This window comes from Schistocerca piceifrons, chromosome X (genome assembly GCF_021461385.2).
Source record: "Schistocerca piceifrons isolate TAMUIC-IGC-003096 chromosome X, iqSchPice1.1, whole genome shotgun sequence".
NCBI lineage: Eukaryota > Metazoa > Arthropoda > Insecta > Orthoptera > Acrididae > Schistocerca > Schistocerca piceifrons.
The window spans coordinates 971,272,514-971,298,803 of NC_060149.1; the positions used below are offsets into that span (position 1 = coordinate 971,272,514).

Genomic DNA, 26,290 nt, shown 5'->3' on the forward strand with positions numbered 1-26,290 from the left:
GCCGGCATAGTGCCTTCTGTAATCAATCCCGATGCGATTTCTGTGTTTCATGGTCAATGTGAAGGTCCAAGGTATTCTGTAAACCTGCAACTGTGCATCGGAATCGAATTTTGCTCTCTCAGAAGCCACTCAAAGCACGATCTCTTAGAAAATTCGCTCTTCTTGTACTTAAGTCGGCATTGTCCCTTTTGTATTCAATCCCGAAGCAATTTCTGTGTTTCATGGTCAATGTGAAGGTCCAAGGTATACAGTAAACCTGCACTGGTGAATCGGAATCTAATACTGGTCTCCCAGGAGCCGCTCAGAACACATACTCTTAAAAGATTCTATCTTCTTGTACTTAAGTCGGCATTGTCCCTTTTGTATTTAACCCTGATGTAATTTTTGTTTTTAATGGTCAATGTGAAGGTACAAGGGATACAGTACTCCTGCACTGATGCATTGGAATCTAATACTGGTCTCCCAAGAGCTGATCAAAGCACAAATTCTTAGAAGATTCACTCCTCTTGTACTTAAGTTGGAATTGACCCTTTTGTATTCAATCCCGATGCAATTTCTGTGTTTCATAGTCAATGTGAAGGTCCAAGGGATACAGTGAACCTGCACTGGTGCATCGGAATGTAATACTGGTCTCCCAGGAGCCGCTCAAACCACAAACTCTTAGAGGATTCACTCTTCTTGTACTTAAGTCGGCATTGTCCTTTTTGTATTCAGTCCCGATGCAATTTCTGTGTCTCATGGTGAATGTGAAGGTCCAACGGATACAGTAAACCTGCACTGGTGTATCGGAATCTAAAACTGGTCTCCCAGGAGTCGCTCAAAGCACAAATTCCTAGAAGATTCATTCTTGTTATATGTAAGTCGGGATTGTCCCTTTTGTATTCAATCCCGATGCAAATTCTGTGTTTCATGGTCATTGGTCATGGTCGTGGTCCAAGGGATACAGTGAACCTGCACTGGTGCATCGGAATCTAATACTGGTGTCCCAGGAGCCGCTCTAAGCACTAACTCTTAGAAGATACACACTTCTTGTACTTAAGTCGGCATTGTACCTTTTGTATTCAATCCCGAAGCAATTTCTGTGTTTCATGGTCAATGTGAAGGTCCGAGGGATACAGTAAACCAGCACTGGTGCATCGGAATCTAATACTGGTCGCCCTGGAGACGCTCTAAGTACAATCTCTTAGAAGATTCACTCTTGTTGGACTTAAGTCGGCATTGTCATGTTGTATTCAATCCCAATGCAATTGCCTTTTTGACTTAACAATCGGTGCCAAATCATTGTCCCTCAAACAATCCTGCAGGGGTTTGACAACGTGAGACCATGGCTTTATGGAGCATCACCTAGAATTAGCTGCCGTCTTCTCTGACATGATTTTAAATCAATGCTATCATCACTGTTTCTTTTGCTTAGGGTTTTGAGTCTAGGAATGATGCAAACAATCAGCAGTTTATTTCTTTCTTACGTGATCTTTATCTCCTCCCTAGCCCCCTTTCTTCTTTCATTTGGTAGCCTCGAGCAAATTGAATATTCCTGCTTTTGTTTGTATTTATTAATCTGTTTGTGCCCCTAATTCTTAAAAGACTTCATTATAACACTAATACTCTGAAGCAGCAAATTTGGGGAAAAAGAGCTGCATTCGTTTATGCTGTTGTAAAATGGAGGAATTGGTTGTAGTTGGAAAAAAAATCTGCCTTTTACAGCTGCTGATTTTTGTCATTTATTTTACGTAGCCCACCCATGATCTACAATCAGGTCTTCCTTTTTCTGTTGTATTTTTTATAAGAAAGTTGAAATATAGATGATTGTTATGCATCTTTGCAGCAGCTAAACTTGAATATTGTACATAAAAATGTTATTTGTTGTCTTTTTTAAATTAAATTGTTATGTTTAAGAAGGTAATTAAATAATTGTTACCTGTGACATAATTTTGTAGCAGCTAAAATTAAATGCTGGTCTTCAATACTTTAATTGTTATAGTTTGGGGTATGATTGTTGTAATTAGAAAATGAATGTGTGCCTTGTGCACTATGTTGTTACAGTAATTTGGAGTTTATTTTGTACATCATGTGGTGTAAATTATAAGAATTTAAGCAAAAACTTCTGTCTCTCAACACCTTTCTTAATAACACTATTCCAGTAACTGGATATGCATATTGAAATATCTGTGTTGCATATTAGATTCTATGACCTATACCGAGGCAATATTTTGCGATTGCAAATTTTCTTGACTATTATTAAGTGTGTGTGTGTGTGTGTGTGTGTGTGTGTGTGTTGCGGGTGTTGCTTATGCCCTACATACGAGTCCTCCAAGCTACTGATGATCTGACCAATGTACGACATGCCAAAATGCTACGGTGTGTGTGTGTGTGTGTGTGTGTGTGTGTGTGTGTGTGTGTGTGTGTGTTGCTTATGCCCTACATACGAGTCCTCCAAGCTACTGATGATCTGACCAATGTACGACATGCCCCCCCCCCCTCTCTCTCTCTCTCTCTCTCTCTCTCTCTCTCTCTCTCTCTCAAAGATCGGCAGGTTCAGGAATCTAACACAGAAAGAATTTAATCACAGTTTCTTTTTCATCTCTATCATACAATGTAGTCCAATTTTTTGCTAATACAGAAATAACATTTTGTGATTTATGTTGTGTACTCTTCAAAAGATCTAATGATGTCCTCATTCCTTTCTTATAAACAAAACAAGAAAAAACTGACAATAATTGTCATTAAAATAAAACACAGAACAGTGTCTCCATAGCATCAATGAGCACATCCTTTCAGCACCTCTGACCCAGGCAGTGAACACAGCAGCGATCAGTCTATGACTTGCAGTAGGTGAATCCCAGTCAGCTGCATTGCTCATGCACCCCACATAAATAATAATAAACAAAATCTAACAATACACATAACCAAGGCTTGATTTGTGACAGTATACCGCTGATGACGAAAAAAATTGGACCCAAAGATTTTGAGATGTGGTACAATAGAACTTTTGCTCTAGTTGAAGCGGTAAGATGCAAATGTTGTATTCACACTTTTAAAAAGCTCAGAAAAGTGTTATAACTTTTTCAGAAGTCTAAATCAAACTATGGAAACTCTCAGTAGGAACTTAGAAATATAGGAAATGATAGAGTGCTACTTACCATAAATACATGCTAAGAAGTCTATTTTTTTTTTCTTTTAACAAATCTAGCACTGCATATTACTGCCAAATTAGTCATTACCTATGATTGCTCCAATGGCAGAAGTATGTATAATAATGTCAAAACGTTTGTGCCACTACACACTAGGAGAAGCTCAAGTTTCAGATACACGTTGATTGCGTTCTTGATGATGCTATCTACATGTTCATCCACACTCTGCAAACCACTATGAAGAGTATGACAGAGGGTACATCTCACTGTACCAGATATTAAAGCTTGTTCATGTTTCAAGACCATTTAACTCTTTCTCTGCATGCTGTAATTAATCTAATATTGTCCTCACGGTTCCTATGGGAGCAATAGTTACAAGGTTGTAGCATATTCCTAGAGTCGTCTTTTGGTAAGCATACTTTCTTAGGATAGTGTACATCTTATCTTGAAGCGTCTGCCAATTCAGTTATTTCAGCATCTCTGTGACACTCTCCCTTGGGTCAAACAAACCTGTGACCATTTGATCTGCCCTTCTCTGCATACGTTCAAATCCCCCATTAATCCATTTTGATACAGGTCCCACACATTTGAGCAATATTCTAGGATGGATCATACAAACGATTTGTAGAATGACTGCATTTCTATGGTATTCTACCAAAAAAAAATCTAACTCTTTCGCCTGCCTTACCCCTGAGTGGGCCCATATGACTGTTCCATTTCATATCCCTACAAAGTGCTTCACCCGGGTAATTGTATGAATAGACTTAATCCAAGCAAGACACCCTGATACTGTAGTCATACCACACTGCGTTTTCTTCATTTTGCAAAATGCACGATTTCACATGTCTGAACATTTAAAAGAAAGTTTGAAATTATCAAGATCTGACGAATGTTTGTACAATTTCTTTCAGACTGTACTTTATTCTAGATAAATGCACTATCTGTGAAAAGAGTGCTTTACTATTAATATTGTCTGCAAAGTCATTAAATTACATGAACACGAACAGCAATGGTCACAACATACCTCTCTATGACACATCTGAGGTTACTTCTACATCAGATGATGACTCCCCAGCCAAGATAACATGTAAGTCATTCCTACCAAAGTATCCTCAATTCCAGTGACAAATTTCACTCGATACCCCTCACGGTAGCAATTTTGATAATAAGCATCGATCTGGCACTAAGTCAAAAGCTGTTCAGAAATCGAGAAATACTGCCTGCACCTGTCAAGTCAAGAAGACGAAAGTTTTAAGGTCAGGTTGACAAAACAGATTTTTAATACTCTTGGAAACAACCCTAAATTTTCTGACGTAGTTCAGGGGAATGACAAAGGGATCTTTGACAGGCTGGATTAAATCTAGGCGGCATCTCACACCAACCAGAGTTACAACTTTAAAGGCTTCTACGCTGAGCAAATACAACAGAGGAAGAATGCAAAGGCAGCTTCTAGTAATGTGCAATTGCTATTCTGCGTGGTCTTTAATGGCCATTATCAAATTTTAAAAAATTAAGAATAACAATAACACAGTACACAACAGGAAGGGTACAGCAGACTTTCCCTGATAGTTCCTTACATTACCTTTCCTTGATTTTTTTTTTTAAAAAAAATGATAATGTTTCTAAGTCTTTCCTGGTTTCCATCGAAAGGTTTGGATTGTTTCAAAGATTAATTTACACATTTTTTAATATTTTAATGTATTCTAGGACAGGAACTCAAAGAGCACAAGTATAAAAAAACTGCATGTAGGACATTCATGTAAAGCTTCCCATTTTTAACTGCAAGGTAATGCCAGTCTATTTTGTTACAAGAAAATGAATCGGGACTTAGTTCTCCAGAGCTGATACTATTATAAGGAGTTGTGATGGAAGAACATGAGTTCCAAACAATGGATGCCTTGGATCTGTTTGCTGCTGCTTCTTTTTAATCTCTGCTGCTAATCCCATGAGTGAAAGATCTCTACCAATGAAAAAGTAGATTTGAATGACATCAAGTTTCTTCTCTTGTCGATAGTTGTTTCTACTGAAGAGAAATGAGTCTGGTCATCTTTGTCCATTTGCAGTAATTCAAAGGTGTCGTGGCACCTGACATGTATGCTTGAAAATAACAAACGATCAATATTTTAATTAACAAAAGTACTGACAGCAGTAAGCTGTATTTATCACAATTCAAAAAGTTTGTAAAAGCTGTGGACTCTTGTTTTATCATGTCAATCCATTTGTGCCAATGGCTAACAGAGTACCATTCACGATCATGTCAAGTGGCAATAACAGTTTGCTTGCATCATAAATATTGAGTGTCAAAAGTTAATTCTAACAATATGAAATAGGACAGATTGCTACTCACCAGTTAGAGCAGGCAATGGGCAGCAGACAAGCATACTGAAAGAAAAAGAAACTGTCAGATACTATATACTCAAAAAAACACTTAGGTACTGAACGAATTATCCAAATACCAAATAGGGCTGAAATCAGTAAATGTGACATACATGTGAAGACAAAAAAATAATTACAGTTTCAGAAAAAACTGGACGATTTATTCAAGAGAAAGAGCATCACAAATTGGATGAGATGGTCCACCTCTGGCCCTTATACAAGCTTGGCTCTGGCTGATTGAGTTGTTGGATGTCCAACAGAGGGACATCATGCCAAATTCTATTCAAATGTCACGGTAGATAGTCAAAATCTCGAGGTGGTCTAACGGCCCTGCCCATAATGCTCCTTACATTCTCAATTGGGGAGAGATCCAGCAACTTTGCTGGCCAAGGTAGGGTTTGGCAAGCACAAGAACAAGCTGTGTGCGGACAGGCATTATCTTGCTGAAATGTAAGCAATGTATGGCTTGCCAAGAAGGGAAACAAAATAGGATCTACAGTATTGTCAACAGACAACTATGCTGTAGGGGTGACATCCATGTCACACCTACAGCATAGTCGTCTGTTGACCAAAAGGGATCTGTTACGAAAAGAAATCGCACCCCAGATCATCAGTCCTGGTAGTTGGACCGTATGGGATGTGACATTCACGGTGGTATCCCACCGTCTGGGGCGTCTTCAGACACATCTGTGCTGATCATTGGGGCTCAGTTCATACTGGGATTCATCACTGAAGCCAATTATATTCCAGTCAATGCAATTCCAGACCAGGGACGTGCCTGGGGACACACCAGATAGCAGTGCGATACCAACCCGGGTGCTGGCTGCCATACAGCCAAACGAGGACTGATGGTCTACTGTGCCATTTCTTTTCATAACAGGACCCCTTTGGTTGTCATCTGTGTCACCATTACAACACAGATATCTGTTGACGATATTATATACCCCATTTTGTTTCTCTTCATGACAAGCCATCATTTGCTTACATTTCAGCAAGATAATGCCTGCCCACACACAATTCGTCTTCATACTTTGCCAGCAAGGTCACGGGATCTCTCCCCAACTGAGTATGTCTGGGGCATTATGGGCAGGGCCACCCTACCAGCTCATGATTTAGACGATACAATGCGCCACTTGGATAGAATTTGGCTTGATGTCCCTCAGGAGGACATCCAACAAATCTATCAATACCAAGCTTGTTCAAGAGTCAGAGGTGGACCAACTTGCTCAATTTGTGAAGCTCTTTCTCTTGAATAAATGATTCAATTTTTCTGACATTGTAAATTTTTTTTTTTTTTTTTTTTTTTTTTTTGTCTGTGCACGTACATCACATCTACATATTTCCATCCCACACAGATAATTCTTTCATGCTGCATAATGTTTATTTTTATCTTACGAGTGTAATCTAATGGACAGAGCCCACCTCAGCATAGGGAGTCTCTGCTGGTTGGGAGTGTGGAGGTGGACAGACAGAGAGAGGTGTACTAGGGGGACAGTAACAGTGTGTGAGGTTGGAATGGGAGCAGGGGAGGGCATTGAGGTGTGGGGCCACAGGAACGAAGCCTAGAAACTCTAGCTGCGACATATTCTTCACTCCTGTAAACCCCCGTTACCTAAACCTTTGCTAGTCTCTCTGTCTCACATATCTAGGCCTTTACCTGCTCCCACCCCAGCCTCACACCACCACACCTGCTTGATGAGGACTGTCCCATACTTTCTAATATCTAAAAATCTTCCTTCAATGCGCCAGTCTGCCACTCAGTGTCTCCTCTAGGTGGGGAGCTGAAAGCTATCCTATTTCATATTATTGTTATTCCATCCCAGATTTCCCAATGCTTAAAAATTAATTTTAGGCTTGCCATAAAGTATTACACAAACACTAAGTGGTTATTTTTTCTGATATTCAAATTATATTTTACTCTCATTTTTGTCCCTTTATCTAATCAACTTTGCAGTGTGACATTTCTGACGAAAGTACGAGTTATTCAGAAAGTAGGTAAAAAGTAGTGAATTCTTCCTTTGAATCACTCTCACTTTGTCTCAGGCGCGAGCAAATGTGTGTACCCGTATATGCGTTTAGCTGTATCAAATTATCTTCCCCAACACACAAAATGGGGGTCATTATTCAATTTATCTTGAAAGTATGTGTGAAACGCACTTTCCACAAAAATGCTCAGATGCATAACTCTCAATATATGTGTTTGAACAATAGGTCTGGAATTTTTAAAGACAAGGTGAAGAAACCATTGGATTGTATAATTTTTTTATTAATCACAAAGAAACAACATGATTCAAAGACATCAACAACAGCATTGGAAGTTCAAGTGAATTGTCTGCCTCCAATTCTGATCACAGAGAAACACTCCAATAGGAAAGAGGGCACAACATCCTGCTCCATTTTCAAAAGCTGCAAACCTGTAACAAAAAAAGGTCATGTGATAAATATTGTTTACATATCGATTACAGTAACAGAGGCATATATGGTCTAATAGGAAGGGGGAACAGAAGGGCAGGACATGGGGAACAATGAACAGATGAGATGTGAAACCACGGTAAGTTAATAGTGGCGATAATGCCAGTTAATGACGTGTGGGAAAAGCAACCACTCTTGCAACTCAGAGCTACTCTTGTTTCTGCAACTGATCTTCCGTTCTTTCATTGTTCCTATTTTTCTCATATTAATAATTCTAGTTATAGAAGGTTTTCTAACTAAAAGCTTATTAGCATTTTGTAATGAAACCGATAAACAATACAGTCTCATTCTCTAATGGAAGAACACAGTACATCGCATTCGTAAATAACTTGATCCAACAAAACTTTTCATATGAGTATCTGGACATTCATTACATGACATTTAATTTTAAGTATCAATACAAACACTTACATAAAACATTATTTACACTCAAAACCCATTATTCAAAACTGATGTCCATATGTGTAACTGTTTACAGTAGCAATTATTAATATAGTTACTATTGCTAGCTTTAACATGGATTGTTAAAAAGTTTAGAATGTTAACTTAAAAATGAACTGTAAGCAAAATCTTTTCTGTTAAAAAGTTAATGTTGGAACCACTGGAGAAACATTATAATGTATTATTGTAGTCATCATGTACACTGAAAAAAAAAAAAAAAATTTGCAACACCAAAAAGTAATTAACGTAGAGTAATGAAATTTCAGGAACATATATGTCTAAGTAACTTATTTAAGTGATTAACGTTGCAAGATCACAGGATAATATAAGTGCGAGATACACCATTGCAAATGTGATACACTAATACATTGAAATCCAGTGTAACTGCCCGAATGTAAGCATGGAAACGTACATGCATTGTGCTGAATATGAGTTTGTGGGATGAAGTTCCATGCCTGTTTCACATTGTCATCAAAACAGGGATGGTTAATGCTGTTTTTGGGAGACACTGGAGTTGTTCGATGATGTCCCGTGTGCGCCGAATTGGAGCCAGACCTGGTGATCAAACAGGTCAAGGCAACATGTTGACATACTGTAGAGTATACACCCATGCCTCCATCTTTGCTACCCTCCCTGTTTACCTCTACCCTGTTGCTTCATAACCTGGGTTGTGAGTAACTGAATCCACTTTCTCTTCTTCCCCTTCTTTCCCCTCTCTCCTCCCTGATGAAGGAACAAAGTTCCAAAAGCTAGGATACGTAAATTTTCTGTTATGTTTTGTGTATCTATTGGATGTACTGGCCAGCCCCTCTATCTCTTTGTTAGTATTTGTTTCACGTCTTTATATGATATTTTCCATCATCACAATAATGTTAGTTTATAATTTATGGACAGCCTAATCCATTATTTCCTGTCAAGGTTTGAAACTTTAGTAAATCATAATTTTTGTCTTGGTAAAATAAATGTGATTAGATGTTTCCCTCATGCACATGTAAGAGACTGTCAGTTCACATCTACGTTTATAATCTGCAATCCACCAGGAGGTGCATGGTACAGGGTAAGTCCCATTGTACCAGTTATCAGGGTTTCTTGCTGTTTCATTCATGTATGGAGCGTGGAAGAATGATTGTCTGAATTTGTCTGAATGCCTCTGTGTGAGCAGTAATCTTTCTAATCTTATCTTCACGACCTCTGTGAGAGCAATATGTGGGGGGTTGTAGTATATCCCTAGAGTAATCATTTAAAGACAGTTCTTGAAACCTGCCGCCCTACCTAAAACCTCTTTCCTCATTACCTTAGCCAGCTTCAACCTGACACAACTTCTTCACTTTTGAAGGCCAGACACACCAACAATTAAAGGGAACAGCCATGGGTACCAGGATGGCCCCCTTGTACGCTAACCTATTCATGGGTCGCTTAGAGGAAGCCTTCTTGGTTACCCAGGCCTGCCAACCCAAAGTTTGGTACAGATTTATTGATGACATCTTCATGATCTGGACTCACAGTGAAGAACTACAGAATTTCCTCTCCAACCTCAACTCCTTTGGTTTCATCAGATTCACCTGGTCCTACTCCAAATCCCATGCCACTTTCCTTGACATTGACCTCCATCTGTCCAATGGCCAGCTTCACACGTCCGTCCACATCAAACCCACCAACAAGCAACAGTACCTCCATTATGACAGCTGCCACCCATTCCACATCGAACGGTCCCTTCCCTACAGCCTAGGTCTTCGTGGCAAATGAATCTGCTCCAGTCCTGAATCCCTGAACCATTACACCAACAACCTGAAAACAGCTTTCGCATCCCGCAACTACCCTCCCGACCTGGTACAGAAGCAAATAACCAGAGCCACTTCCTCATCCCCTCAAACCCAGAACCTCCCACAGAAGAACCACAAAAGTGCCCCACTTGTAACAGGATACTTTCTGGGACTGGATCAGACTCTGAATGTGGCTCTCCAGCAGGGATACGACTTCCTCAAATCCCGCCCTGAAATGAGATCCATCCTTCATGAAATCCTCCCCACTCCACCAAGCGTGTCTTTCCGCCGTCCACCTAACCTTCGTAACCTCTTAGTTCATCCCTATGAAATCCCCAAACCACCTTCCCTACCCTCTGGCTCCTACCCTTGTAACCGCCCCCGGTGTAAAACCTGTCCCATGCACCCTCCCACAACCACAACCACCTCCTCCAGTCCTGTACCCCGGAAGGTGTACACGATCAAAGGCAGAGCCACGTGTGAAAGCACCCACGTGATTTACGAACGAAACTGTCCATTCGCATGAATGGACACAGGTTGGTTGGTTTAAGGATGAAAGGGACCAAACTGCAGAGGTCATCGGTCCCTTTTTCCAAAATACTAAAAATACCCACAGAGATTAAAAAATGTTCAACAGAATAGGAGACAGACGACACAGAACAAAAGAAACGTAGACAAGGACCAGACAAAACAAAATAAAATCACACAGAGTGCGACGGTGGTCAGCCGACCATAGGAACAAAAAAAAGGAAAAGTCAACCACCGAAAACACATTAAAAACTGAGTTTAAAACTGTAGGCCAAAGGCCAAAATCAACAAATAAAACACACGCATTTATATTAAGCGATGAAATCCCCCTGCCTGAATAAAACGCAAAACTAAGTCCGCTATGGCAGAGTCGTCAGTTAAAAGCGCAGGGAGCCTATCAGGCAGCGCAAAAGTCTGCCTGAGCACAGTTAAAAGGGTGCACTCCAACAGAATATGGACCACCGTCAAGGACGCCCCACAACGACAAAGAGGTGGATCCTCACGACACAGTAAATAACTGTGCGTCAGTTGGGTGTGGCCAATGCGGAGCCGACAAACGACGACTGAGTCCCTGTGGGTGGCTCGCAGGGATGACCGCCAAACAGTCGTCGTCTCCTTGATACGACGGAGTTTGTTTGGCACAGGCAGGTTGCGCCATTCAGTGTCCCAGAAATCGAAAACTTTGCGGCGTAATAGTGCCCGCAAATCAGTCGCCGGGAGGCCAATCTCCAGAGGTGGTTTACTGGTGGCCTCTTTCGCCAGGCGGTCACCATTCTCATTGCCGGGGATCCCAACATGGCCTGGGGTCCACACAAAGACCACAGAGCGGCCGCTACATGCAAGAGTATGCAGGGACTCATGGACAGCCATCACCAGACGAAAACGAGGGAAATACTGGTCGAGAGCTCGTAAACTGCTCAGGGAATTGCTACAGATAACGAAGGACTCACCTGAGCAGGAGCGGATATACTCTAGGGCACAAAAGATGGCGACCAGCTCGGCTGTGTAAACGCTGCAGCCATCCAGCAAGGAACGTTGTTCAGAATGGTCCCCTAGAGTAAGCGCATATCCGACACGACCAGCAACCATCGAACCATCAGTGTATACAACGCCAGAGCCCTGATACGTGGCCAAGATGGAATAAAAACGGCGGCGGAAGGCCTCTGGAGGGACGGAGTCCTTTGGGCCCTGTGCCAAGTCGAGCCGAAGGCAAGGGCGAGGAACACACCATGGGGGTGTCCGCAAAGTGGCCCGGAAAGGAGGTGGAACTGTAAAAACCCTAAGCCCGGAGAGAAGCTCTTTGACGCGGACCGCGATCGTACAACCTGACCGGGGCCGATGTTCAGGAAGATTGACAACCGATTGCGGGAACAGGAGACGATAGTTTGGATGCCCGGGCAAGCTAAAAACATGGGCAGCATAAGAGACCAGTAAATGTTGGCGCCTCAATCGCAGTGGAGGGACACCTGCCTCCGCAAGTATGCTGTCCACAGGGCTGGTGCGGAATGCTCCTGTCGCCTGTCGAACCCCACAGTGGTGAACGGGGTCCAGCAGTTGCAACGCTGAGGGCGACGTTGAGCCATACGCCACACTCCCATAATCAAGCCGGGACAGCACAAGGGCTTTGTAGAGCTGCAGCAGCGTATTACGATCGGCACCCCAAGTTGTGTTGCTGAGGCAGCGAAGGGCATTCAGATGCTGCCAGCACTGACGCTTGAGCTGACGAATATGTGGAAGCCAAGTAAGCCGGGCATCAAACAGCAATCCCAGAAAATGGTAAGTGTCAACAACCCTGAGCATGGCATCCTGAAGATAGAGCTCAGGGTGGGGATGGACAGTTCGACACCAACAAAAGTGCATAAAACAAGTCTTCGCAGGAGAAAATTGAAACCCATGAGCTAGGGCCCATGCCTGCGCCTTGTGTATGGCTCCCTGCAACCTACGTTCTGCAACACTAATGGTGGAGGAGCTGAACAAGATGCAGAAATCATCAGCATATAACGTGGGTGAGACAGACGACCCTACTGCTGCTGCAAGGCCATTAATGGCCACAAGGAAAAGGGGCACGCTCAATACTGAGCCCTGTGGAACGCCGTTCTCCTGGATATGAAGTGAACTATGGGATGTGCTAATTAAAACGCGGAATGTCCGAACAGATAATAAATTCTGAATAAAAATGGGGAGAGAGCCCCGGAGACCCCACCCGTGCAACGTGGCAAGTATATGGTGCCGCCACGTCGTGTCATATGTTCTGGAAACAAGGTGTTGGCGCCTGGAAATAGCAGTGCGGATTGCAGACTCAAGAAAGACCAAAGTATTGGCGGTGGAACGGCTCTGACGGAAGCCGCTCTGGCACTGAGCCAGAAGACCCGAGACTCGAGCAGCCAACACAGCCGTCGACTCACCATACGTTCCAGTAGCTTGCACAGAGTATTTGTCAAGCTGATGGGCCGATAGCTATCCACAGTAAGCGGGTCCTTACCAGGCTTCAGCACCGGAATGATGGTACTTTCTCGCCACTGCGACGGAAAGACACCATCGCTCCATATGCGGTTGAAGATGACAAGAACACATCGCTGACAGTCCGGGGACAGGTGTTTGAGCATCTGATTGTTGACGCCATCTGGCCCAGAGGCTGTATCGGGGCACTGTGCCAGGGCACTTTGGAGTTCCCACAAACTAAATGGGGCGTTATACGTCTCAGGGTGGCGAGAAGCAAAAGAAAGCCGTTTGCCTTCCTCCCGGCGTTTAAGCGCGCGAAACGCAGGCGGGTAATTCCCCGACGCAGAGGCCCGAACATAGTGCTGTGCGAAATGCTCGGCGATTGCATCAGCATCGGTGGATACCGCCCCGTTGATGGTAAGCCCTGGGGCACCTGTACAGTGCTGCACTCCAAAGGTGCACCGAATATTCATCCACACCTGGGAGGGTGAAGTACGGGAACCAATGGTGGAAACGTACCTCTCCCAGCACTCCTGTTTCCGCCTCTTGATGAGCCGCCGTGCCTGAGCACGGAGACGTTTGAAGAAAATGAGGTTCTCCAAAGACGGGTGCCGCTTATGTCGCTGAAGAGCCCGCCGACGTTCTTTAATGGCTTCAGCGACCTCCGGAGAACACCAAGGCACTGCCTTTCGCCGGGGGCACCCTAACAAACGAGGAATGGTACGCTCCGCAGCGGAAACAATCGCTGCAGTCAGTGTCTCAACCGCCACATCGATGGTACCGTGGGGGAGAGATGCAACAGTGGCAGCAGAGAATGTTTCCCAGTTTGCCTTGCTAAATGCCCATCTAGGCAGGCGTTCATGGGATCGACACTGGGGTAGTGAAAGGAAGATGGGAAAATGGTCACTACCACAAAAAAGTCGTCATGGACTCTCCAGTGGACCGATGGTACAAGCCCTGGGCTGCCCAACGACAGATCTATGGCCTAGAACGTGCCATGCGCCACACTGAAATGCGTGGCAGCACCAGTGTTTAAGAGGCAGAGGTCGAGTTGGGAGATGAGATTCTCGACATCTCTGCCTCGGCCAGTAATCTTCGATCCACCCCACAGGGGATTGTGGGCGTTAAAATCCCCAAGGAGAAGAAAAGGCATGGGAAGTTGGGCGACAAGTGCAGCCAGTTCGGTCAGGGAGACTGTACCACCTGGAGGGAGATAGACACTGCAGATGGTTATGTCCTGGGTAGTCCTTATGCGGACAGCCACAGCTTCCAAAGATGTTTGAAGGGGCACAGGAGCACTATATACAGAGGTAAGGACATACACGCAGGCTCCACCTGACACACTATTGTAAGTGCTACGGTTGCAGTAATAACCCCTGTATCCACAGAGGACAGGGGTCCGCATTGCCGGGAACCAGGTTTCCTGGAGAGCAATGCATAAAGCAGGTGTCATGCTTACAAGCTGACGTAGCTCAGGTAGATGGCTAAAATAACCACCACAATTCCACTGGAGGATTGTACAAAGTGTGTCCTGTAGAGGCATTCAGGCACCGAAAATGCAAATTACTGGGCAGGGTCACATGCTGCCACCGACTGAGTGACGGACGTCGCTACGGCCATCGTTTCTGAGAAGACGGCGAGACCCATGGTCATCAGGGGACGCAAAGAGCTCGACCTCATCCTCAGAGGCTAAGCTGACAGGAAGCGTTGGTGCGGGAACCACTGGGTCCTTATCCTTCTTGGAGAGCTTCCTCTTCTCTCTCTTGTCTTTGGGAGGAGGGTTGGCATGCTGGGAGGGCTTTCCTGACGCATTATCAGGAACAGAGGAAGAGCATGAAGCCCTTCGACCAGCAGCTGGTGGCTTCTTCAGCCACTGGCTAGTGTCTTGTGAGACACTGGGGAAGTCCATGGAAGGGACTCCCCCAAGGGATCCCTCCCGAACAAGTGAGGCCGGAGGAGGCTGTTGCGTCTCCGGCTGAGCAGCCAGAGAGAGCTGTCGCTTCCCCGGCTGAGGAGCCGGAGAGGGCTGTCGCCACTCCGGCTGAGAGGTGGGGACCGAAGTCCCCGGTTGCTTGGGGTGCACTGCTCCCAAACTGGGTGTTTTGGGAGCAGTGGAAGAGAGAGTGGCCCCCACCGGTGGTGGGGCAGGCGAAACGTGACTGTTCGGTGGGCCAACTGTGAAAGGAGTCTTTGCAGGAACTGGTGGCTGCAGTGTTACAGCAGCATAACTCTTCAACATAGGTGTGGGGTTGAGCCATTCTAATTTCTTCCTCGCCTCTTGGTAAGTTAAACGGTCCAGGGTCTTAATTTCTTGTATCTTCCGCTCTCGTTGGTAGGCTGCACAGTCTGGCGAGCAGGGAGAATGATGCTCCCCACAGTTAACGCAGGTGGGAGGTGGAGCACACGGAGCATTTGGATGCGAAGGTCGTCCACAATCACGACACGTGGGGCTGGCAGTGCATCTGGAGGACACGTGTCCGAATTTCCAGCACTGGAAGCATCGCATAGGGGGCGGGACATAGGGCTTGAAATCGCACTGGTAGATCATGACCTTGACCTTCTCAGGCAAGCAGTCGCCCTCGAAGGCCAGGATGAAAGCACCGGTAGCGATCCTATTATCCTTGGGTCCCCTAAAGACACGACGAACGAAGTGTGCACCTCGTCGTGCCAGGTTCTCCCGTAGCTCGTCATCAGACGGTAGCAGAAGATCTTTATGAAAGATAATCCCCTGGACCAAATTTAGTGACTTATGGGGAGTGACGTTAACAGGTATGTCACCAAGCTTCTCACAAGCGAGCAACGCCCTTGACTGTGCAGAGGAAGGTGCTTGTATCAAAATGGCCCCGCTCTGCATTTTGGAAAGAGAGGCCACTTCCCCGAACTTATCTTCAAGATGGGTCACAAAGAACAGAGGCTTAGTCCCCAAAAATGAATCCCCATCAGTTCTGCTGCACACAAGATATCGCGGTGAATATGGCTCCTGTCTGTCCACAGCCCTGCGTCCCTCCCAGGGCGTGGCTAGGGAAGGGAACGATTTGGGGTTATATGCCACAGCATTAAAGTCTATTTTACCGCGCTTAGAGACGTTGGTGGTCGTGCGACCACCGGATTGAGATTGTACCCGCTTCATTGCGGGGTATCCGCCCCGATGCCACCCACTCCGACCAGGGGCTCTCCCCACGGGTGCCATCCAGCCACAGCAAAGGCCACCTAGCAGGATGGTCGTTGCCGGGAGTCCTGATGCCCCGGAGAGACGGGCATCTACTCCTTGGCTTACGTGGGGAGGCGGCAGCGCAGGCATCGGCAGTAAGATCCCTGTGTTGTCAGGGGGCTACAACCTAGAGGGTACATGACGACCCCACCACAACGGGCTGGCTACCGTGCTGGATTTTGGGTGCCATGGGTAGTCCATAGTGATCGTGGGTGCAGATTATGATGCACTAAGGGCGTAACTTACACAATCCATCAGGTGTGTATGCCCAAAATGAGGGATGGAGGGTGCAGTTACGACACCCAGACGATAAAGAGTGCCAAGGTCTTAGGGCACAGAGGACTGATGGTGCACCATGTAAGGGGTCCTTCCCCAAAAGGCCTTACATCTGTTGAATTTGGAAAAATGGAGGTCAAACCCTAATGGGGACCATCACATTAAAGGCCGAAACAGTTGAGACTCCTTTTAGTCGCCTCTTACGACAGGCAGGAATACCGCGGGCCTATTCTAACCCCCGAACCCGCATGGGGGAAATGGACACAGGCAGACAGTGATTGTTGGTAATGAGGATCACCCTGTGGCTAAACATGCCTTGGTGCACGGCCAGCACATCTTGGCACAGTGTTACACCGTCCGGGTTATCTGGATACTTCCCACTAACACCAACCTGTCAGAACTCCGGAGATGGGAACTTGCCCTTCAGTATATCCTCTCTTCTCGTTATCCGCCAGGCCTCAACCTCCGCTAATTTCAAGTTGCCGCCACTCGTACCTCACCTGTCTTTCAACATCATTTTTGCCTCTGTACTTCTGCCTCGACTGACATCTCTGCCGAATCTCTTTGCCTTTACAAATGTGCTTGTGTCTGTGTATGTGTGGTTGGATATGGGTGTGTGTGCAAGTGTATACCTGTTCTCTTTTCCCCCTACAGTAAGTCTTTCCGCTCCCGGGATTGGAATGACTCCTTACCCTCTCCCTTAAAACCCACATCCTTTCGTCTTTCCCTCTCCTTCCCTCTTTCCTGATGAGGCAACAGTTTGTTGCGAAAGCTTGAATTTCGTGTGTATGTTTGTGTGTCTGTTGACCTGCCAGCACTTTCATATATATATATATATATATATATATACACACACACACACACACACACACACACACACACACACACACACACACACACACACACACTCTCTCTCTCTCTCTCTCTCTCTCTCTCTCTCTCTCTGTTCGAATTTTACGATTCCAACAGGATAAAAACATGCCGTGTGAACTTATATTTGAAGAAATTCTAGCAGAACTAGAGAACCATCAAGAGAGTGACGATGAAGATGATATATAGAATTGGCGATTATTCCACCCGATGCAGATGTAATAACAGATGAAGAAGACACTGACGAAAATGTACTGTTGTACAAGATGACGCCGGTACTTTAGAGCTCACAACCAGCTGAGATGAAGTTAATGCTACAGTTGTACATCCAGAAGCCAAAAGAAGGAAAGCATTGGGAGGTGGAGGAGAAAGTGGTATGTTATCTACAAAAAAAATATATATGTAAGTGGTATAAATGTCAACCAATGTACACAAACAATAGTGAACCAGGGAAGAGCAACAAACATTATGATGCGGAATGTCTAGCAAGTAACACAGTGCCCCAGGTGTTCGAGGATTTTTTTTTTTTTTTCTGAGAAACTAATGGATACTATTATTGAACAAAGCGAAATTTATGCTTGCCAACATAACAGAATAAATTTTCTGCTAACCGAAGAAGAACTAAAATTATTTATTGGCGTACTACTTCTGAGTGGTTATCATAAGCTTCCCCACAAGAATAAGTACTGGGAACAGGTTCCTGATGTCGGTGTTCCTTTAGTCTTCAACTCCGGGTCAAGAAATAGGTTTTGGGAAATAAAGAGATTCATTCATCTCAATGACAACTCCAAAATAGACAGAAACGACAAGATGTACAAACTGAGGTTATAATTTGAAATGCTGAAATAGGAATTTGGTAAATTTGGCGTATTTCATTCAGAACTCTCAACTGATGAAATAATGGTATATTATTATGGCAAACATTCAGCTAAAATGTTTCTGAGGGGAAAGCCTATGAAATTTGGATATAAAATTTGGTGTCTTACAAGTTCCAATGGCTTTCTTTATAATTTTTCACCATACTGTGGCAAGATTGACAACAAACAGGAGCCTTTAGGTGCAAGGGTAATAAATGAACTAACCAGCATGATTCCAGAATCAGAGTATCCGAATTATAAGCTTTTCTTTGACGACTTTTTCACCAGTGTTGACACACTGATCACACTCGGAAAGAGTAAAATGAAAGCTGCAGGAACAATAACAGAGATCCGAACTAATGCATGTCCTTTGATTGACTCAAAAAGAATGGCAAAAGGAAGGAACGAGGATTCTATGACTACATATTTGACAAAGAGAATGAAGTTCGGGTTGTGAAATGGAGTGACAACAAACCAGTATGTGTAGTGACAAATAACAGTACTATTATTCCTCGAGTTCTACTAAAAGATACTCACGGGCAAAGAAAAAGGAAATATCTGTGACACTGCCACATATCATTGAAGAATACAATGCCCATATGGGTGGCATATATCTACTGGACAAGCAGATATCACTTTATAGGACGAGGATAAGGTCAAAGAAATGGTGGTGGCCATTATTCACACAGATGATATATATCTGCGTAGTAAACACATGGCGTGCATACCAAATTGCTAACTCTAATGAGAAGCTCTTACTTCTGGATGTCCGACAGAGAATAGTGATGTTTTTTCTATCAAAGAAAAAAGGATCAGTACCAAAACAAAGAGGACCACAAGGAAGCAAATTGATGGAAATGGAAATGTCGTGTGGCTAGGGCCTCCCGTCGGGTAGACCGTTCGCCTAGTGCAGGTCTTTCGATTTGACGCCACTTCGGCGACCTGCGCGTCGATGGGGATGAAATGATGATGATTAGGACAACACAACACCCAGTCCCTGAGCAGAGAAAATTTCCGACCCAGCCGGGAATCGAACCCGGGCCCTTAGGATTGACAGTCTGTCACGCTGACCACTCAGCTACCAGGGCGGACAGCAAATTGATGGGAGGACGGGTGAGCACAGATGTACGACTAGATCCAGGAAATCATTTCTTTGTGCCAAGTAAAACACAGAAGAGATGTGCTTACTGCAAGGAAAAAACAACAAAAATTTGTGATAGGTGCAATGTTGGTGTACATGACAAGTGTTTTGCTTCATTTCATACTGAATATACATTCCATAATATTAAAATATTCTTTATTTAATGTTTGTGTTGCTTCTTAAAATATTATGCATGGAGAATAAGACTGTGAATTTGGATAGCGCATTTGGCCAACGTCCCAAAAATGGGACGTCTGTAGTTTTTGTTCTAATAAACTGAAACTTTTCAAAACAACTTTTTATTCAATTTATCACTCAATGTAACATATTTATGTATAAAAGTTTGCAAAAAAAAGATCCAATAGAGTTCTGGCCGGTAGAGCGTTAAGGGAAAACCAGATGTAACACAAAATGTCTGGCAGAAAATCTGCTACAGGAACTACATCACAAACCCCGACTGCTCACAGATTATGCAAAGGACAATGGTAACTTCCGAAAATTCTCAAAAATACACATTTATTTGCATTGATATACAATGAAATTCAGGGGTGATGTATATTTTGGCTGAGCTGTGAACCACAAAGCATTGATTTGCTACGTAAATTACGTATACAAAACACTGGTAGCACTAACTTACAAAGTATAGTTTTGCAGGCATCTCAAAATTCTGAAACTAAACTATTTCTCACATAATTGGACAACAAAATAAGAGACAGACTATTTTGAATGAGGATGATAGGCATACTGTTCTAAAAAATTTTGAAAGAGCACAATTTAGTTTAAGCCTACAATTGACGCTAATAGTACTAGTTTATCACGGGATTCCCAAATGTTTGAAATTTCACAACATATCAGAATTCAAACAAGTATCGATACAATCAATGAAAAATTACGCAGAAGTGACATGAACAGCAAAATATACTAATATAGAACTCCAAATAGACACATTATCTAGTACAAACGGTCCCCACATAAGGGAAAATTCCTAAGTCAGCTTTATTTAAATGGGTAAATAAAATAAATAACAAAACTGGAAATTGTCCCTCCTCTTGCAATGGATTGCTACTGGACAACTGCTTTTGTACATTAAATGGAGAGTACAGTACACATCTAATTAACACCAATGGATTTCTTTTCACAGAATAACAATCTTTGGATACTGTACTGCATAGTGTGGGAATTCTGAGACATTCTGGGTTGCTGCAGAGTGATTCATTTTCTAAAATAGACAGTGTAGTGGTGTACACTGTTAACACACTAGGCATATTACACGGGCCACTTGTTCACTCCTTTTGTACACACATCAGTTAGACTGAGGTAGCAATGGAGTTTAAAAGAAGACATTCATACATGGCACTGAATTTAAGATAGAAGTGAATTTAAAGCAGTATTTGGAATCTCTTCATGCAATAAACCAACAGTCTGCTGCTGATTTAATGATTTCTGAGACACACTCTTGAAGACTGAAGTCAATAATGACAGCCACTACTGAAGGAAACTAGCTTCACCTCTGGATAATGATGACTGAAGAGGACAGCTCCCCACTGTCTCTACAAACAAAATGAATGCAATCTTTGAATCAGATCAGAACTAGTTTGTTGAGTTCCTGCATGGCAATCTTCAGATCAGAAAAATAGTTGTTAGATACAACACCTTTTAACACTTGAGTAAAAAAACTTGCTGCTAAATCCTGATATTAAACAGTTGAAAAATTTGATTCTCAGTGGTCAAAAGCAGCATACAATAACTAATGACAGAAAACAACTGTACCAATCTTAGAAACAAACATGTGATAGACCTTCTCAGAACACACCCACATGGCAAAAGTGAAAAAGAGGACACAAAAATTATTAATGTCATTGGATGAAAACGATACTTTTCAACTTAAGATAATATAGTTACTAAAAATATTTTTAGTTAAGCAACTAGTTTCAGCTCGAAAAGCCATTTTTCGGTTTACACACATAGCGAGGTCTCACAGAAATAAAAAGGCAGCAAACTCACACTATGTGCTACTGTTCATCATGGCTTACAAATTACAGTAGAAATGCTACTGTTTGTTGTACTTTAAAAACATTTAAAATGGCTTTTTGGGCCAGAACTAACTGTACAGGGTGATTCAAAAAGAATACCACAACTTTAAAAAATGTGTATTTAATGAAAGAAACATAATATAACCTTCTGTTATACATCATTACAAAGAGTATTTAAAAAGGTTTTTTTTCACTCAAAAACGAGTTCAGAGATGTTCAATATGGCCCCCTCCAGACACTCGAGCAATATCAACCCGATACTCCAACTCGTTCCACACTCTCTGTAGCATATCAGGCGTAACAGTTTGGATAGCTGCTGTTATTTCTCGTTTCAAATCATCAATGGTGGCTGGGAGAGGTGGCCGAAACACCATATCCTTAACATACCCCCCCCCCCAAAAAATCGCAGGGGGTAAGATCAGCGCTTCTTGGAGGCCAGTGATGAAGTGCTCCGTCACGGGCTGCCTGGCGGCCGATCCATCGTTGACGTTCAGGTAGTTACGGACAGATAAGTGCCAATGTGGTGGCGCTCCATCCTGCTGAAATACGAATTATTGTGCTTCTTGTTCGAGCTGAGGGAACAGCCAATTCTCTAACATCTCCAGATACTGTAGTCCAGTTACAGTAGCACCTTCGAAGAAAAAGGGACCAAAATCTTTATTGGCTGAAATGGCACAGAAAACGTTCACCTTAGGCGAGTCACGTTCATACTGAGTTGCTTCCCGCGGATTCTCAGTGCCCCATATACAGACATTGTGACGGTTGACTTTCCCGTTAGTGTGGAAAGTTGCTTCATCACTAAACACAATCTTTGAAACGAAAGATTCATCTGTTTCCATTTGAGCAAGGATAAAATCACAGAAATCGATTCTTTTAATCTTATCAGCTGCAGACAGTGCTTGAACCAATTTCAGACGATAAGGTTTCATAACTAACCTTTTTCGTAGGACTCTCCATACAGTTGAATGTGGAATTTGCAGCTCTCTGCTAGCTCTGTGAGTCTATTTTCCTGGGCTGCGAACAAATGCTTGCTGGATGCGTGCTACATTTTCATCACTCATTCTCGGCCGTCCAGAACTTTTCCCTTTGTACAAACACCCATTCTCTGTAAACTGTTTATACCAACGTTTAATACACCACCTATCAGGAGGTTTAACACCATACTTCATTCAAAATGCACGCTGAACAACTGTCGTCGATTCACTTCTGCCATACTCAATAACACAAAAAGCTTTCTGTTGAGCGGTCGCCATCTTAGCATCAACTGACGCTGACGCCTAGTCAACAGCGCCTCAAGCGAACAAATGTACAATTAAATGAAACTTTATAGCTCCCTTAATTCGCCGACAGATAGTGCTTAGCTCTGCCTTTTGTCGTTGCAGAGTTTTAAATTCCTAAAGTTGTGGTATTCTTTTTGAATCACCCTGTATAATTAAGGAGAGGTCTTATTAAAATACAACAGCTTAAATGGAAAAAATATCACCTTCATTCATTATGAAGGTTGTCGTAATGTCAGAGACATTTTGAATGTATCACACATATGTAAATTTAATTACCTGAGCAGATCAGTATCCTTCATCACTCCAAGTAATGTTGTAAACAGGATATGCAGTCTTCAGAATTTCTACAGTCTTGCTGTGGTCTGCCTTCCCAAACCCCTGAAATGAAGCAGTCCTTGGGTATTTTAAAACTAAAGTACAATTAAACAGTGTGCTACATATCACAATAATAATTAAACACTAAAACGAGAACTCTTAACTACAACTACATCATAGGTAAACAATGTGCTTGTACGTACACTAAAACTGCATCTAATACAGAGCACATGAAACCGTAAAGCAATCTGAAATTTTCTACACCACACATCACAACACAAAAGCAGCAGAAAAAGGGAGTGTGTAAAGACCTTCAGAACAGATGTGCAAGATGCAGCATCAGAATTAATTTTTCTATTGATGGGTCTGGCATTGTACACAACACTGAAACACAAGCAGCAGTAACCGTGCAAAAAAATTAAACACGTACCCACAATCTGCAACTGTATTAACTGTGTTAAATGAAACAGGTAGGTCACAAAATGTGTGAAACACAGTCTGAAAAGTATAAAATAGGTGCGAGGGGTACAGAGGAATCATTTGGTCTGCTCCAAGTGCAAGGAATTGTTGATTTGAGTAATTATGACAACTGTCCTGGCAACTGGAAAAAGTCTTGTAAAAACACCAGGCTCACCACAATTCATGTGCTGCCGTAACTATACTCAATCAAAAGATACAGAAGCTGATAATAATAATAATAATAATAATATTAATAATAATAATGTTATAAAATTATGGGACAGAAGATCCTCTCTCTCTCTCTCTCTCTCTCTCTCTCTCTCTCTCTCTCTCTCTCTCTCTCTCTCTCTCTCTCTCTCGCTACATATACAACTCTCTCTCACTAAATATACAAGTGGAAGCAAGGATTGTGGCCTCAAAAGTAATCTGAAAGGTGTAAGAAAAAATCCTGAATCAGATTGAACAGCACAGTTGGTATCAGCATTGTCCACGGAAGGCAAGGTTTCAGGATGTAGTCCTGGCCCGGCACATAGTTTTAATTTGTCAGGAAGTTTCATAATCATGGCTGCTACCCAGAACAACAGTAGCCATTTCAACCATAACACTTGTCCACAACACCACACCCAAATTATTGTACACGGTTGTAAGAAGCATGATGATGATTTACAGGTATTAACATCTGGTGACATTTACTTCTGACCATCTAACAAGGTATTCTATAATTTGTGCCATGTAACCAAAGCAGAAACTGCTTTCCCATGGAGGAGCTTGGCGTATAACATTCTTAAAAGCTTTAAAAATACTTGAATTATAGGGCACACAACATATGAACAGAAACTTCACTGTTCTTAAAATATCTTTTGTTAACTGTGGTCTGCAGCTTATACGAATTGTAGAAATGACATCATGTAACACTTTAAGCTGTTGATAATTTTTTTTTACGATGCAACCAGTTTTGGTCAAGACCATTTTCGAGCACCTGTTGTTCCCACAGCATAGAAACAGGAAAAATTCAGGCAAAAAGGATATTTCAAAATTGTAGTAACAATACATACAATGCTTGTGGATATTTAATTTATATTTCTGACATTGTATTCTTTTGATATATATAGTTTTTGCTGGTAATCAAATTCTGTAAGTGTTGCTTGTATTGTTACTATAATTTTCAAACATTCTTTTCATCCCAAATTTTCCCGTATCCGCGCTGTATATACAACAGGTGCCTGAAAATGGTCTTCAACTGAAACCATTATGGTCTTCAACTGAAACCAGTCACACAGTAAAAAATTAAGTTGAATAACAGCTCAAGATGACACATACTGTCATTTCTACAACTCACTGCTTTTGGTACTACCTGTGAGTAGCTGTACACTTTGATGACCTTGGCGCTGGGGTCGTGCTGTATTCTGCCACCACCAGTGCACTCTGTATCAACGCCGAGGCCATTCACCCTGTCCATCGTCTCATCATAGACGTCCGAATGGAAGCCAACTCACTTGTATCCTCGCACCTAGTAACAGGAACCATAGTCAAACTTTGAACAAAATGTATCAAGAGTACTAAGCAAGAAGAAAACACAAAAGTAGCAACGTGAGTGGAAATTGTGGCATCAAAAATAATCTGAAAACATAACTTAACGGAGCTGTTGTTATATCCACTATCTATAGGAAACACACACAGGAGCTTCTGCTGCAAATGCAAATGAAAGCTTTTGTATATTCAGACATGTGTTCTCTCGGAGAACACTGAACATAACGTAAATCATCTAGCTGACAAGGTAGTTGGCAACATCAGCACATGGCTTTTGGAGAACGGATTAATACTTCACTGCCAACAACTGAACTCTTGTAAAATAGAAATAGTCTTGTCCTGAGCTGGTCGAACAGACATTTTAAATTCTTAAGACTGAAGATAGATGAAAAGCTCTCTCAGAAGTATCATGTTCAACACCCTAAGCAGAAAATGAACACTTCTGTCTTCACTATACACTATGTCTTGGACACAAACACAAAAGCTTGTTTACTTTTGCTCTGTTATCTCATATGGTGTTATAGTTTGGGCCAATTCTGTGCACTTGGCAAGGATTTTCTCATCCCTGAAAAATGCAGTCAGTAAGCTCTGCAGTGCCAGCTTGTGAACATTCAGGGTTGCCGCAAGTTCCCCCAAGTGACGTTCCCCGATTTCCAGCAAGTTTTAGCATTTTTCCCTGACAAATTTCGAGGTCTCAAGGGCAAGTAAAGACAAGTTCACAAAAAAAAAAAAAAAAATAAATAAAAAAAAAAAATAAAAAAAAATTGTAAGGACTTCTGTATTTCTTCCCCTCATGAGCAAAAATCTTAAGTACTAATTTCAGCATCTTTTGTAATGAACAGTTTTTAGATGGAGAAAGAAAGACAATGGTATATAATATTCCATTAAGACCACTGATGTTATTTTATTTCAATAAAACTAAACATATTTGGTGACACAAATACGCATTTCCTTGGAGTCACAAGACAGATTTAAAATACCTACACTGATTTCAGAAATAACCTCAGAAAAAAGTAGGCCTACTGAAAGAAGTATATAAGGCAGGCCAAAATATACAGGTACATAGCATACAAACCACCTGTGACTGCCACAAGTTGTTCTTCCTATCGCTCATACTTTCTAATATACAGGGTGTACATTACATCTGGGAACACTTTCAATTATT

The 26,290-nt window shown here is 42.6% G+C and overlaps 1 protein-coding gene across 2 annotated transcripts in view; it reads right to left on the reverse strand.

Moving 5' to 3' along the window:
• Positions 1-7,860: 7,860 nt before the first annotated feature.
• The window catches only part of LOC124722106 (sex-regulated protein janus-A-like), a 40,811-nt gene continuing 22,381 nt past the window's right edge, over positions 7,861-26,290 (reverse strand). Inside the window, exon 3 of one of the 2 annotated variants that reach the window (XM_047247304.1) lies at positions 7,861-7,921. In XM_047247304.1, coding sequence (XP_047103260.1) covers positions 7,907-7,921 — 15 coding nt within the window. In that variant the 3' untranslated portion in view covers positions 7,861-7,906. Of the gene's footprint in view, positions 7,922-24,966; positions 25,106-26,290 lie in introns of those variants that run through there. The other variant, XM_047247303.1, reaches the window with a different exon arrangement.